This window comes from Brienomyrus brachyistius, chromosome 20, assembly GCF_023856365.1.
Source record: "Brienomyrus brachyistius isolate T26 chromosome 20, BBRACH_0.4, whole genome shotgun sequence".
NCBI lineage: Eukaryota > Metazoa > Chordata > Actinopteri > Osteoglossiformes > Mormyridae > Brienomyrus > Brienomyrus brachyistius.
Genome location: NC_064552.1, coordinates 11,779,622 through 11,792,686, shown reverse-complemented (window position 1 = coordinate 11,792,686; position 13,065 = coordinate 11,779,622). Strand labels below are relative to the sequence as shown.

At 44.1% G+C, this 13,065-nt stretch overlaps 1 protein-coding gene across 1 annotated transcript in view; it reads left to right on the top strand.

Moving 5' to 3' along the window:
- The window catches only part of LOC125715928 (uncharacterized), a 38,665-nt gene extending 27,911 nt beyond the window's left edge, over nt 1–10,754 (top strand). The window contains exons 3-7 of the mRNA XM_048988011.1: nt 254–373; nt 624–809; nt 1,220–1,299; nt 1,395–1,491; nt 10,422–10,754. Of these exons, the coding sequence (XP_048843968.1) occupies nt 254–373; nt 624–809; nt 1,220–1,299; nt 1,395–1,491; nt 10,422–10,509 (571 nt within the window). The 3' untranslated portion in view covers nt 10,510–10,754. The remainder of the gene's footprint in view (nt 1–253; nt 374–623; nt 810–1,219; nt 1,300–1,394; nt 1,492–10,421) is intronic.
- Nucleotides 10,755–13,065: the final 2,311 nt, after the last annotated feature.

Here is a 13,065-nt window from a genome sequence, read left to right as displayed (position 1 = left end):
GCATCGGTTAAATGTAGGAAATGAAGAACAAAAAAAACAGACTTAGTCACCAATTAGAACGTTTCCCCCAACATCCTGATCTTCAGTGACGCCCTTAATTCTTATTTGCTTTAGAGACAGGCTGACCCTGCCTTCTCAACAAAAAAAAATTTATGTTGTTTTTGATAAAAGCGTCTGTTAAATAAACGTAAACGCTCTCACCGCATTTCAGCGGCGGAAGCCCAGATATCTCACCGTTCTGTGTTCATTTCAGAAGTGGAATTCAGCTGGTGGTGCAGCCTGGGGAGAATGCTCTGCTTTGGTGTGATGAGATGAAACGGACACAGACAATCCCGCAGGCTCTTCTGGAGACAGCTGCTTTGAGAAGAACGTGGTGAGAATTCACCTGAAGACTGACTTCTGTGTTAAAACCCAGGCAGCTTAGTAAATTTCTTTTTTTAATCCTTCCATGCACATCTATAAAAACATCCCACCATTTATTTTGCTTTTCATCATCTTCTGTATTTTCCGGGAGCACCTTGCCTAACTAATCCTCTCACCGACCTTCTCTTTGGCTTCACTGGCTATCCTGTAGATATGTGCTCCAAGCAACACTGCAAATGTCTTTATACCATTTCTCCCAGTGAGGGTCACAGTGGCAGCGTGCCAAGCAGGCCAGACCAGTGCTCTCTTTCCAAGGCTCGCTCTGGGGGCTCCCCAAATGTCTCAAAGCCATCTGAGAGATTTAATCCTTCCACGGTGTGCAAGGTCTGCCCTCAGGCCTCCCTCCAGCGGAACGTCCCCAAAACAGCTCCCGGTGCACCAACCAGGTGACATACTTATCAGATTCCCTAACCACTTCAGCTGATTCCTCTCAATCCCAAGATGCAGGCACTCTCTGCGACATGGAGACCTCCGACCATTTTAGCATCTTTTATTCATCAGTAAAATCATCAGCTGCACAGACTTGTGAGTCTCCCCACACTCGCCTATGTGACGATAACCCTAACCCTAACCCTATGTAACCCACACCTTGCTATTCCTCATACTAGCTCAGGGTTCTTCCCAGGCAGATGAGTAACATTCCATGTTCCTGGAGCCAATGTGCAAGATCTGATCTGTTTGGGTCCTTTCTAGTCAAGCTTGTCACCAAAACAGCGCCATGCCTGAACTCTGTGCTTCACCTTGAGGGAGGCGAGGACATAAGGTGGCTCCATATGACCTCCATATGACCTTTCAGGTTAAACCCTACCAGGTTCTGTGGGTGGCCTGGCCTCCAGGTACTCACTGAGGACACAACCCATAGGACTGGCTCCAGAGGTGGGTCCCAGGAACCTTATTCTGTGCTAGATACTTTCGTTTTTTGTGGTTCCTTTCACAAGATGGATCTTAATTGGTCCGGCCTTCCCCCGCAGAACTGTTTGCTAAGGGAGAATCTACCAAAAACTCCAGCGTCAAGAAACAGCCAGCTGTGGATCACTGGAAAAGGGAAAATCCTTCCACCACCCAAAGGTGATCACATGGTCTTTTTGGTGCTGAAACTTTTTAATGTTCATATTTTAATTAATTGGTCATTAATGTCATCTGTGTATATAGAGTTTGTATGTTTTGCTCCGGTTTTGTGGGGTAATGCATTTTCTTCCTGTAGGTCAAAAACATGCAACAATGAATTGCTCTAAATGGCTCATAGTGTTTGGGTGGGTAGGCAGATGGACTTCATTTTAGTATTTTAACCTCAAGCATCTAGCAAACATTCTTCCATCTGACATACTTGATTCACTGAAATTCCGATGTGAGGCTGGCTATTTCCGCAAAGTTTTTGGAAAGTTGTACCGCAGTTCCCGGTTACCGTCCTCAAAATGCAACATTAAATTAAATATCAGCAACTTTACATGCAAAAACGTCTGGTATCAAATAAGTGGGTGTCTGAGGAACAGAATTACAGCGGCGAGAATGTTTTGGAGCAAAGTAGAATTAGCCGGCGGCTCTTTCAGCTGCAAGATTACTTTGTAGTAATTTTATAACACACCCTCAATCTGGTAACAGCGGATAGTTTGATTGATTCACAAATGTGACGCTGGAATATGCTCGGAATGAAACTGCGGTACTAAAGCCCTCAAACTGATAGAGATCCGCTGATGGATTTCCACACCAGAACAAATTGTATTGTGCCAGTCCAATGCTTATTGTCACTTCCTGTTTCGTCAAAACGGTGTGTTAGCCCATCGCTGTTCTCCTATTTCATTGTACCTGGCATTTCAATCTGTGTGGACCTTTAGCACAACCAGACCTATAAATTAAAAGCCATTATATGTTGTCATTTAATTTTTTTTTTGTTTTATCTGGGTTAGCGTTTAACGTGGTCGAAGCTTAACTATGATGTGACACCAATTCCCGTCCCAGAATTCAGCTCCTATGTTCCACGTGGGTCTGCAGCCACATTTATATTTTATCTCCGTCTTTTCACCAAAGCATTCCTTTGATCCTCCTTCCAAGGTCACAACAATGTGACCAAGTAAAAGACTGTGTGTGAAATCGGAGTGTAGACTTTCTGCTAATTATTCTGTGATTCTATGTGATTCTTAAAATATGGAATCGCAATTTTAAAAGCAAATACCTGTCTACCTATTTTCTAAGCACTTCTCCTGGACAGGGACGCGTGGAGAAGGCAAATATGCCCCTTATTAATATAGCGATGCACTTTTTCTGTTCCAACAGCTTTAAATTAACCAGCTGACATTGTGAACACTTATCGAGGTCAGAAATGATTAATCTAATAACTGAATTTATTTTACTTAAGTTTAAAAATTCTAATCGCAAAGCAAGGCAGGTGTGGTAGCAAATCACAATCCAATCCGCATTTGTGATGTAACACCGAGTAGTCAACTGGTTGGTTGAAACAATATCCCAGTCTGGACTTTTACTCTCTGGACCTGAATTACCCAGCTCTGATTCTAAAACAGGCTTTGTGTTCATGATTTTGCCTAACAGTAGGCCAATGTAAGTATTCTAAACATGTTTAAGGTGGGCTAGACTAGGCTATGATTTTGTTCGGTTAGGTACTGTATTAAAATGCATTCTCGCCTTATGATACTTTCGCCTTACGATAGGTGTGTCAGAACAAAACACAGGGAGAGGCTGTAATAAGATATAAAATAGACAAAACACTACCTTTAAAGGTCTGTGGTGATGACACATCACTTTAATTTTATACCTTACAGGTGTGCAGTCAAAGATGGATAAAATTTGGTGAGAATTTGTCAGATTTCTTAATGCAGATTTCATTCAGCAAATGGTTGAGTGGTTAATGCCTATAACCGGTGGGCAGTTTCCTGGGTCAGTGCTGAGGTAACTGCACTGTCCAACACTGTAGTCACCCCAAATGAAGTCAGTAATTTTCTAGCTGCGGGTGAACTGCTTTGCAAAACAGCTGAAAAAAAATTAATTAAAACGCAGATTAAGGATTATGTTGAAGGCGGACTGGGGAAAACTGTGTCACTAATGCAGTGTTTAATATGTTTGTCTGAAGTTGAAGCGCAGAAGCATCTTGACAGGAAACAGGATAATTAATGTCTGATAATTCTCTTCAGGGTTTTGTCAGTGCCGGAGTACTGATATCTCAGTCCTTTCCAGTTACATTTTCCAGTAATTCTGGCAGAGTGATTAAACGTGTTTTCAGTTGGATGTCCTTTGCTTAGCGTGTTGTTTTCACTGGTAATAATTTCGCAGTTACACAATCATAGAACAAAACAAAACAACATGGCAGGGAACATACTTTCAGTCAATAAACTTTGATCAGTAAAAGGGGCCTATTTTTCAATAATGAGGGAATTAAACCATGCTTTTTGAAGCAGTTAAATAAAACATAATTTTAGACAGATCAACACAGCAAAATCTACACCAGCACTGTAGAAAAAAAGGAGAATAAAAGGCTAATTATCAACTAATTTAATAATCTTTCTTTTTCTTGATGTATTATCGTGACCTTTTTATCAGACAATAATGGCGTCACCTAAAAAGCATGTTACACTAATTAGATTATTTTGGACTTGCCTGGTCATTATCGCATATTGCACAGTCTATTTCCATGGAAACCACGGTGTGAAAGCCTGCCCTCATTTTGAAACAGGCGAAGGCCCTATGGCAGCCCGACAGTAAGGCCGAGCGCTTTTCAGATCCAAACCATCATTTCCCTCTTCTCCATTTTCTCCCAACCGTCTTGAGACACTTGCTCACAGTAAGTGTTTCTCGATTCCGTAATCCCATCACTTGCTGGGATTTGGGGGAAGTTCTCGAGTTGTGAGATTTTAGAAGACAGGGAGCATTGCTAACTTTGGCCGTCTTCGTTACTTTCTAAACAAGGATGCGGGTGGTCTGACGCGTTAATCCGTTTTCAAACAAGACCTCAGCTGTTTTTGTTTGGAACGGCCCGCCTCTGCCTGCGGACGACCACCTGGAGCAGTGACTGGACGTGCTGTAGCCTGCTCTCATCATGCCCCCCCCCCCCCCCCCATTCAATCAAGAATTCCTCACCTCCCCAAACAAGGAAGTCAACAACGACCACAATTTCTGTTCGAAACTCGCAAATTAGCTCATTTTCATTAAGCCTGTCCAGTTCTAAAATGGGAAATGATGAGATTTTGAAGAAAAAAAACATTGGCTTCGCCCACCTGTGGGCTATGGTGCCGTCTTTGTTAAAGGACACCTTAGATCTTGCCGACTGAGAGGTCAGAGATCGCTACATCAAATTTCGCTTCCCAGCCCTGAAGTGGCAGGGAAAATGAGAGACGTCCTGTCACCTGTTGAAGCCGCATTCGGCCACTCCGCACTGCTGGAGCCCGGGGATGGTTTCTGTGGCAAACGCTGCCGGGCGCTTGCCAGCAAGCTGACGTGTCCTTTTAGGGTAAAAATGCTTGGGAAGAATGATGCATTCACGCGAGGTTGTTTTCAGCTTTCAGATGGAGGTCTCCGGTCGCACGTGGGAAACGTGCACTAAGTCAAAACAAGCTTAAAAACTCAAGCTTTTCTTTTTCATGTGTACATAGCAAAATCAATTTTTTTGCCGTGTATTTCCTGCAGACCGTAACGCCAAATAAATCAAGACAATAAGTACATTAAATAACATCCATCCATCCATATTTTGATTTCTTATCTTGATCACGGCCACAGTCCGGGAGCCTATCCCCGGCAGCGTAGAGCACGAGGCAGGGTCCCACTCAGCATGGGTTGTCTGTCCATCACAGACACCGTTTAGCCAAACCACATGTCTTTGGACACACAAAAAGAGCAGAGGTGAGATTCGAACCCATTGCCCTGAATGTGTAAGCCCCCCCCCCCAAAGAACAGACAAAAATATCACCCTATATAAACTCACGGTTACCTCAAATGTACTAGATCTTCAGTATTGAAGCGCACAGGATTATTGTCATGGTGACTGTCACAGATTGAAGAAATGCAAAGGGATCAATCCTGGATTCATTTATTTTAATGAGGAGTAATACTCAAAATATTGGAAACCGAGAATAAGGTAATTGCCAACTAATACGGTGTTGGAGCATCAGATCCTCAAGCTAAATCACTAATGCTGCGCTTTAGCCACGATTACCGAAAATTTCAATTGTCCCGGGTTAAATGGTAACGTTAATACATTGGCAGGGGAACGGTTACAGACAGACAATCAGTAACTCAACCCTAATGCCATGGATTTGTCCTCTTTTCTTGAAAGAGCATATAAAGCTTTTTTTAGAGAAACCCATCAGTTCGATCTTAAGCTGTGTAACTCCGGAACAGAAGAGGCTTCTCCGCACGTTTTAGGATGCGATCTGAAGAGTCTTGCATTATGCTGTCCTGCCCAGTATCACCTCTGGATTTCCCATCTGGGAAGCTGAGGCTTAGCAGGGACAATCACCGCGCTTGCGTTCGCTGTGTCAGTGGGAGCCGCTCAATGGCTTGGCGGCGAGGCTGAGCCGGCGGCCAGTCGTATCTCAGCTTGACATTGCATGAGCCTTGCTCATCGCTAGCCGAGTAGCTTAAATATCTCCAGTGTAATTATCCAGAGTCCCCGGAATGCCTTCGAATGAAGACGGACCAAGAGATCAAAAGGTCGTGATCAAAAGGTTACTGATTCAAATCTCAGGGCCAGCAGGATGATGCTTGGGTATTTGATAAGATCCTTAATCCCCAATTGTTCTCCAGAAAGTAGGTGATCCTGCTTTCTCAAAAAATGTATATTGCTTTGGCCAAAAATAAACCATATAATAATAATAATCGATACTTTATTAATCCCCGTGGGGAAATTGTCCTTAGCGGCACCCAGGGAGCTGGGGGTTAAGGGCCTTGCTCAGGCCACACGCTGCCCCATGTTGCCCATTTATGGACAAAAGTGTAGGGTTACACCTCTTAATCATTGAATTCTGATGTTTCATTTCATGGATGAGCAGCTGCACAAAACTGTCAGATGCAGTGGCGTACAACAAGCCACCACTGGACTCTGGAGCAGTGGAAACGTGTTCTGTGGAGTGAGGGATCACGCTTCTGCGTTTGGCAGATGCCAGGAGAACGTTACCTGCCTGACTGCACTGTGCCAACTGTAAAGTTTGGTGGGGGAGGGATAATGGTGTGGGGGTGTTTTTCAGGGGGTGGGCTGGGCCACTTAGTTCCAATGAAGGGAACTCTTAATGCTTCAGCATACTAAGGCATTTTGGACAATTCTATGCTTCCGACTTAGCTTGAGGAAGGTCCTTTTCTGTTCCAGCATGACTGTGCTCCAGTGCGTAAAACAAGGTCCATAAACACATAGTTTGGTGAGTTTAAAGTGGAAGAACTTGACTGGTCTGCACAGAGCCCTGACCTCAACCCCATAAAACAACTTTGAGATGAACTAGAATGGAGACTGAGAGCCAGGCCTTCATGTCCAACATCAGTGCCTGACCTCACAAATGTTCTTCTAGATGAATGGGCAGACATTCCCACAGACACACTCCAGAACCTTGCGGAAAGCCGTCCCAGAAGAGTGGCAGCTGCTACAGCTGCAGAAGGGGGACCAGCTCCATATTGGTGCTGCCTATGGATTTACAATGTGATGTCATAAACTTTACTGTAGGTGTAATGGCCCGGTGTCCCAATACTTTTGTTCATATGGTGTATCTGTTAAATAAATAAAATGTAAGTTCAGCAATTTCTTCAAAAGGCCCAATAACATGATTTTTTTTCCCAGCTTCCGTTACCGTTGGTGTGGGTGTCCCTCTTTCATCGGGACTCAGATAAATATCCACAGCTAAACTCACACTCAGCTTGGACACAAATCCAGAGTAACACTGCAGTTTGTTTTTTTAGTTATTCACTGCCCATATAAAGGTCCCGATTGAAAGAGGCTTGCTGCCTTATTGAGGGCTGTGTGCTGTTTATCAACAGCAACCCGACCAATAAAATCAGCATTTGAGGACACCTGGATGTGAGGCGTGGAAATTCTGAAATCTGATTAAAATTGCGTGCTATTTCTCAGATGATAGGACGTGTGACTTCACATAGCTGCTTCTGGTCGTACTCATCTCGTTATCTCTTATCCCTCTAATTAAGCAAAAAAACCATCCCCCTTTGTAAATCATCACTATCACCACCGTCGATCCACCCGTCACTCGGATGTTCCTCTTACCCTTCCCGGTGAACGAGATCTTGAGGCATTTATACTGCTTCACTAAGAGCAGACTCTCCAGCCTCTCACACTGCTGTAAAGCATGAAAGAGGTTCCCGGACTGATGAGTCTAGAGGAGCAACACCTGCAAATAGCAGGAATGTCACCTCTAGCCCCCCCATACGAGACGGTTTTCTAGCCACTGCTGCGGTATGATATCCTGTCTATAAAAATCCCAAGCAGGAGAGCAGATACAACACCAGAGGCTGATATATGCTCTAAACAACCTTGACTTTGTGCCAAGCTTGCGGACATAAGTCTTGTCACCTTCATACACCAACTGTGTGTGTTCAGTGAATTAGGGCTTTATGCCTGCAACTGCAAGGTCACCCTTCAAAGACAGTTATTTCGCCATTGGCCCCTTGCGCCTGCCTTCTCATTTGCACATTGGTTTGGATAAAAGCTTCTGCTAAATAAGTTTGATATGAATTTAAATGTAGCATCTCCTACAGTAAGTACTGGGCGGCACACGGTGTTTCTTCCAGATCCTCAAAGCACATATAGGCTTGTTGCGAAATTTCCCATGATTCTTGTAAATCATAACAATATGAAATGGAATTCGCGGAGCTCGTATCTGTGTACAGCACTGAAGCCGACTCTCCATGCTAATATCGGTCTGAACTGCTCAGCTGAGTGAGGAGATGATGATCAGCTATGTGCAGGGGTTCATTCATCCATTTCCGACAAGCACTCATCCAATTAGTGCGATGCGGTGATGTGGAACCAATCCGGGGGAGAGGCGCAGGGAATCGGGGTCCCCGCAGGAGAGAGGTGCCAGGCTGTGCCAGGGGTCGTGTAGGGTCGTCATATCCTTCATCAATGGTATGCCTTCAGAAAGTGCGAGGAAGCGGGGAATAAACTCCCGCAAACAGACGTGTACTTAAGGCCCAGATGCCTGAGACTGGATTCTGTATCTGAGAGGTATGTGGCACTTAGCAGAATGTCCTGTTATCCTATTATGTCACCCACCAGAATGCAGCATGTTTAAAATTCACACCGTCAGTGGTATGATGCTCAAAAACGCTACTGAAATGGTAACAGGTGATTCATTGTTTCACAGATATCACTGAAATACAAACGTGGGAAGAATGATCCCGCGCGCGTCTCTACAGTTGCAAACAGGTGGCTTTGGATGCACTCTTCTCGACTTCATACTATAACAATTTCAGCTCAATGTTTAATGTAAGTCTTAATAATTATAGTACACACTTTTGTTCGCTTTAAAAGACACTTTGTAATGTTCTGCATTAGCTCGTAAAAACACCCTGGCAGCCAGAAAAACAGAATCACACCATTTACTCTTGGGACTAAGACAAAAGCATCAGGCCAACCTTTGATGTAGAATCAGTGCAAACTATGGTGATGTTCCCACAGAATATTAGAAAACATCTATCCCCATATAAGGCTGTCCTTTCTCTAGCCTGGCAGTAAGGTCACAAGGAACTTATATCCACACTAGAGATAGACCATGTCCTTAAAGAGCAGGGAGCAAATTCTAGAAGTCTTTGTAGGGGGTTGTGGAGATAAACTGAGAGTGGTTCTTGGCAGTGGAACTTCCGTCGTTGGTTACTTCCTGTCAAAACAGGACAGTATTAGTCTTCATTCCCTTGTGAGTTTTTTTTTTTTTCTTCGTTAAGCCCTTATCTTTTACATCATAATCCTCAATGGTGCCTCACTTAGACTGCAAGCCATGTAGTAAAATCTCACATTTCAACCTTGAAATTTACTTCAGACGCATGGATGGGAGACCCCCCCCCCCCCGAATGATGAAATCTTCTGAGGGGAAACGCCCATCCCTTTCCCCCCCTCCCTCTGGCTATGGGCCTGCTGTGAGTTTTGATCTTTTTTTTAGAAGAAAATGACAAGAGATTTTGGAAAAGATAAGCACTAATGCCAAAGGCAACTGTGCACTGAACGAAGACCCTGAATGTTGGTGAGAGGTGTCGCTCCTTCCAAGCGGGACACCTCCATCTCTGGGTGAACTGGGTGTTCCCTCACCATCTGTTAGCATGACAAGGGCTGCCCCCCCCATTGCCCGGTATGTTTTCACCCATTAGATGTTTCCAAAGACGCTGACATGAGAATCCAACCCTCTGGATTCATTCAGGTCATTTCTATGCATACATCTCATGATGAGTGAATTTCAAATAGCCTGGAATGAATTACATCCCGAGACCTTCTGACCTTCAGGCAGTAATGGTTCGGATCTGATCGTCACTGGCGGTGATGGCTAATATCTGTTATTTGACTTTAACTGCTGCTTTGTAATTTTGCTCATTATACTAAGCTAGAGCTAGTTGGACATGGGCGGCTAAAACATGGAAATTAAGTGAGCAAAACTAATTATGGAAAGGTCTCCAATGGAATTGCTCTTGCTTCGCACCCCAACTCAGTATTAATCTCGTCTAGCCTTCCATGGGAGCCCCCCCGAGCCCTTTTCACAGAACAGCATCAAAAGTAAAGAAGTTATTGCTGCAAACAGCTTTGAATGGAGTAACAGACGTACCAGAGAGGGTGAAGCCAGTGGTGAGAATCCAGCAGCTGGGGAAATCTGCCCGGGAGAAACAAACCCTGCTGAGTCTTGGTGGGTTTGGTGGGTCTGAATCGCAAAGGCACAGAACACAACCTTCATTTTCTGTAACCACTTGTCCAATTATGGCAACAAGGTAGGCAACACACCTTTCGCTCACACAGGCACACCCATGGGCAATTTGGTAACTCTGATTAACCTCAGTATGTTTTTGGACAGGGGGGGTGACACCGGAGAATCTGGAGGAAACCCCACGACGACACAGGGAGTCCATGCAACTTCCACACACATGGAGCCACGGGGATAACCTCAAACCACATTTCTCGAGGTGCGAGGCATTGATGCTAAGCACTGTGTCACCGTTCTGCCATATAATTATTATTATTATTGTTGTTGTGTTATTGATGCTGTCGTTAATAATAATTCATATGTTTGTTTAATCATTGAAAAATAATAGGTTGTACAATACTAAGATATATATATACAGTATTTTGGTTAGCACAGTAGAGTTGTCAAGGATGCCAATAATCCATGGGGTGCTGAACATGGCGGGGGGGGCGGGGCGGGGGGGGGGGGGGGGGGCGCGGGGGCGGGGGCATTTGAAGCATCAAGAATGCAGTGATGACAATCAAGGTATAATTACCTACAGATAATTTAATGCAAATCAATAAAACGTAACTAATAAAAGCCTGAATTATACCCTTGTTTTTGTAAGGTTATATGAAAAGGCTTCACTTATGGCCAAGTCTTAGTCATTTATAAACACATCCATAATGTACTGAGCAGAACTGGTGTGTTAACACATTAAAAAACAGCGTTCACTGTTGTTCACTACTGCTTTTATTCTGGTACAGTTTACTGGCAGTCAGCTCTTAAGTAACTAAATATCTATTTATATTTTTTAATCTATTCATGTATTCATCATGTAGCTCAGAGTTTTTCTGTTTGTAGATTAGTATATTATTCTCTTGATGCATTTTTTTGGGGGTCTGATTTTAACTATGTAATTATAACTGTAATTATGGAGTGGGGGCAGGGGGGGCACGCAAGTGATTTATAGTAAATGTGCAAAAAAAGAAATTCAGAATTTAGGAGTGACAAATGGTGAGCAAGTGTCCGGAAAGCCCACGCCGTTTTCACCAGGCCTGTCGTCAGAGAGGTAGGCAGTTTCGTGGACGTCTGTCAAGATCAGAAATCGCAGATGAAGATGGTGAAACCTTTGCATTCCAGGGACTCAGAATGCTTGGTTAAAACGTGCTAATTGGCTAATACAGCCAGAGTCCAAGAGGACCCCAAATGGGGCTGTTCATTGACATTGCCTGGTTTACCACCCAAACGCAGCACAAGTGTATCACCAGCGGTTTGTTTTACAGCACTGTGATGCCTCATTGATGTTAGTACGCTTGTCACTGTTTGTAACTTGTGTTCCTTATAAACATGCATACCACTTGACTGTAACAGAACCAGCGGCTTTGGAAGGGCATGGACACTCTGGCAGAATCCTGGGGTGCAGCACTTAAAAAGTCAGGAAGGGGCAAGGAGACATTTTGTCAGGAAACCCATCATTTCTAAGTGGGATCTTGAACAGGACAAACGCTGATCAAAAGGTGAGGGACTTTCTGATCAGATTATTCTATTATTGAACAACAAGGTCCAAATACGGCCTGAGTGAGCATCTTCTTTGCTGAAACGAGAATAAAAGTTCTCAGAAAATAACCATCCAGGGTTCTGATAGCTCTACAAGGCTACGCATGCTTGAGATTGTCTGACGAGGTCGCGTGTGCTCACTGGATTCCAATATCATTCCTGTCACTGGTTCAAATCCTGTGGTTGACAGTGTGGTCTCCCTGTTGAGCCCCTGAGCCGCCAATCACTCTAAGGATTGTCCAGTCATATACAGTAGTAATCTTCTCATGAGTATTTGAAGACCTTGGTGTGAGATGAATTGTTTTACTTTTGGACATTGAAGACACTCGCTAGATCGTCCATCTCAAATATTTAATATCCGTAGCCCTTTTACTGACTTCGTCAACAGTTTACTGAGTACTTATACTTATCAATTCTGGTTTTACTTGGCAGACGTATCCAAAACACGAAATTCCCAACATGCGGGCACGCACAGAGCTTTCCTTCCCGTTTCTGGGATAAAAACGATTACGTGGATGGAGATGTTATTGAAATCTCGTCGGACGTAACAAATGATTAATAAGGGCTGTCTTTTGTGTGGCCATGTAAGCCTTAATGTACACAGCCATGACAGCAATTAATATTTGATTAATGGGCCACTTGTCAAATTTTGAAGGGGGGAGACAGAACGGGGAGCAGGAGAATATAACTGTCATCTTAAGGCTGTTGTTGTTCGTTTGCTCATTCAGACCGGAAGCCTGTCCGGCTTCTAAGTGCTTTATTTCTGGACATAATTTATTTGCTTAGCTGGGGTGCAGTTAAGTGAATTTCACGTCGCAAATTGCTTGTGAAAAGTCAACACCCAAGCGCGGCACTGTCCTCAGATCAGATCCGCAGCTTTTTTCGGCTGGGGAACGTGAAGGATCAAGCGACGCACGGGATGCTGCGGGCCCAGACCCAGCCCCGAACAGACCCTCAGCCGGGATCGCTGTCTTCCGGTTCCCAGAAGCGTCTTTTATACCGCCGATGATTTACTGAGGACGGTGCAAGCCTGTGTATTCATCGGCTGTTTGCGTTCTGTGGGTAGAGTTTGGTAAGAATGACAGAAATGCAGCATTTAAACCAAAACAACAGATGCACTAAGCACCTGTGATGATGGTATCTGTAAGCAGGGGAAGATCACAGCAAAAGTTTAAGTACTGGGAGCACTGGACTGCCGCTGCTTTTCCCATCAGCC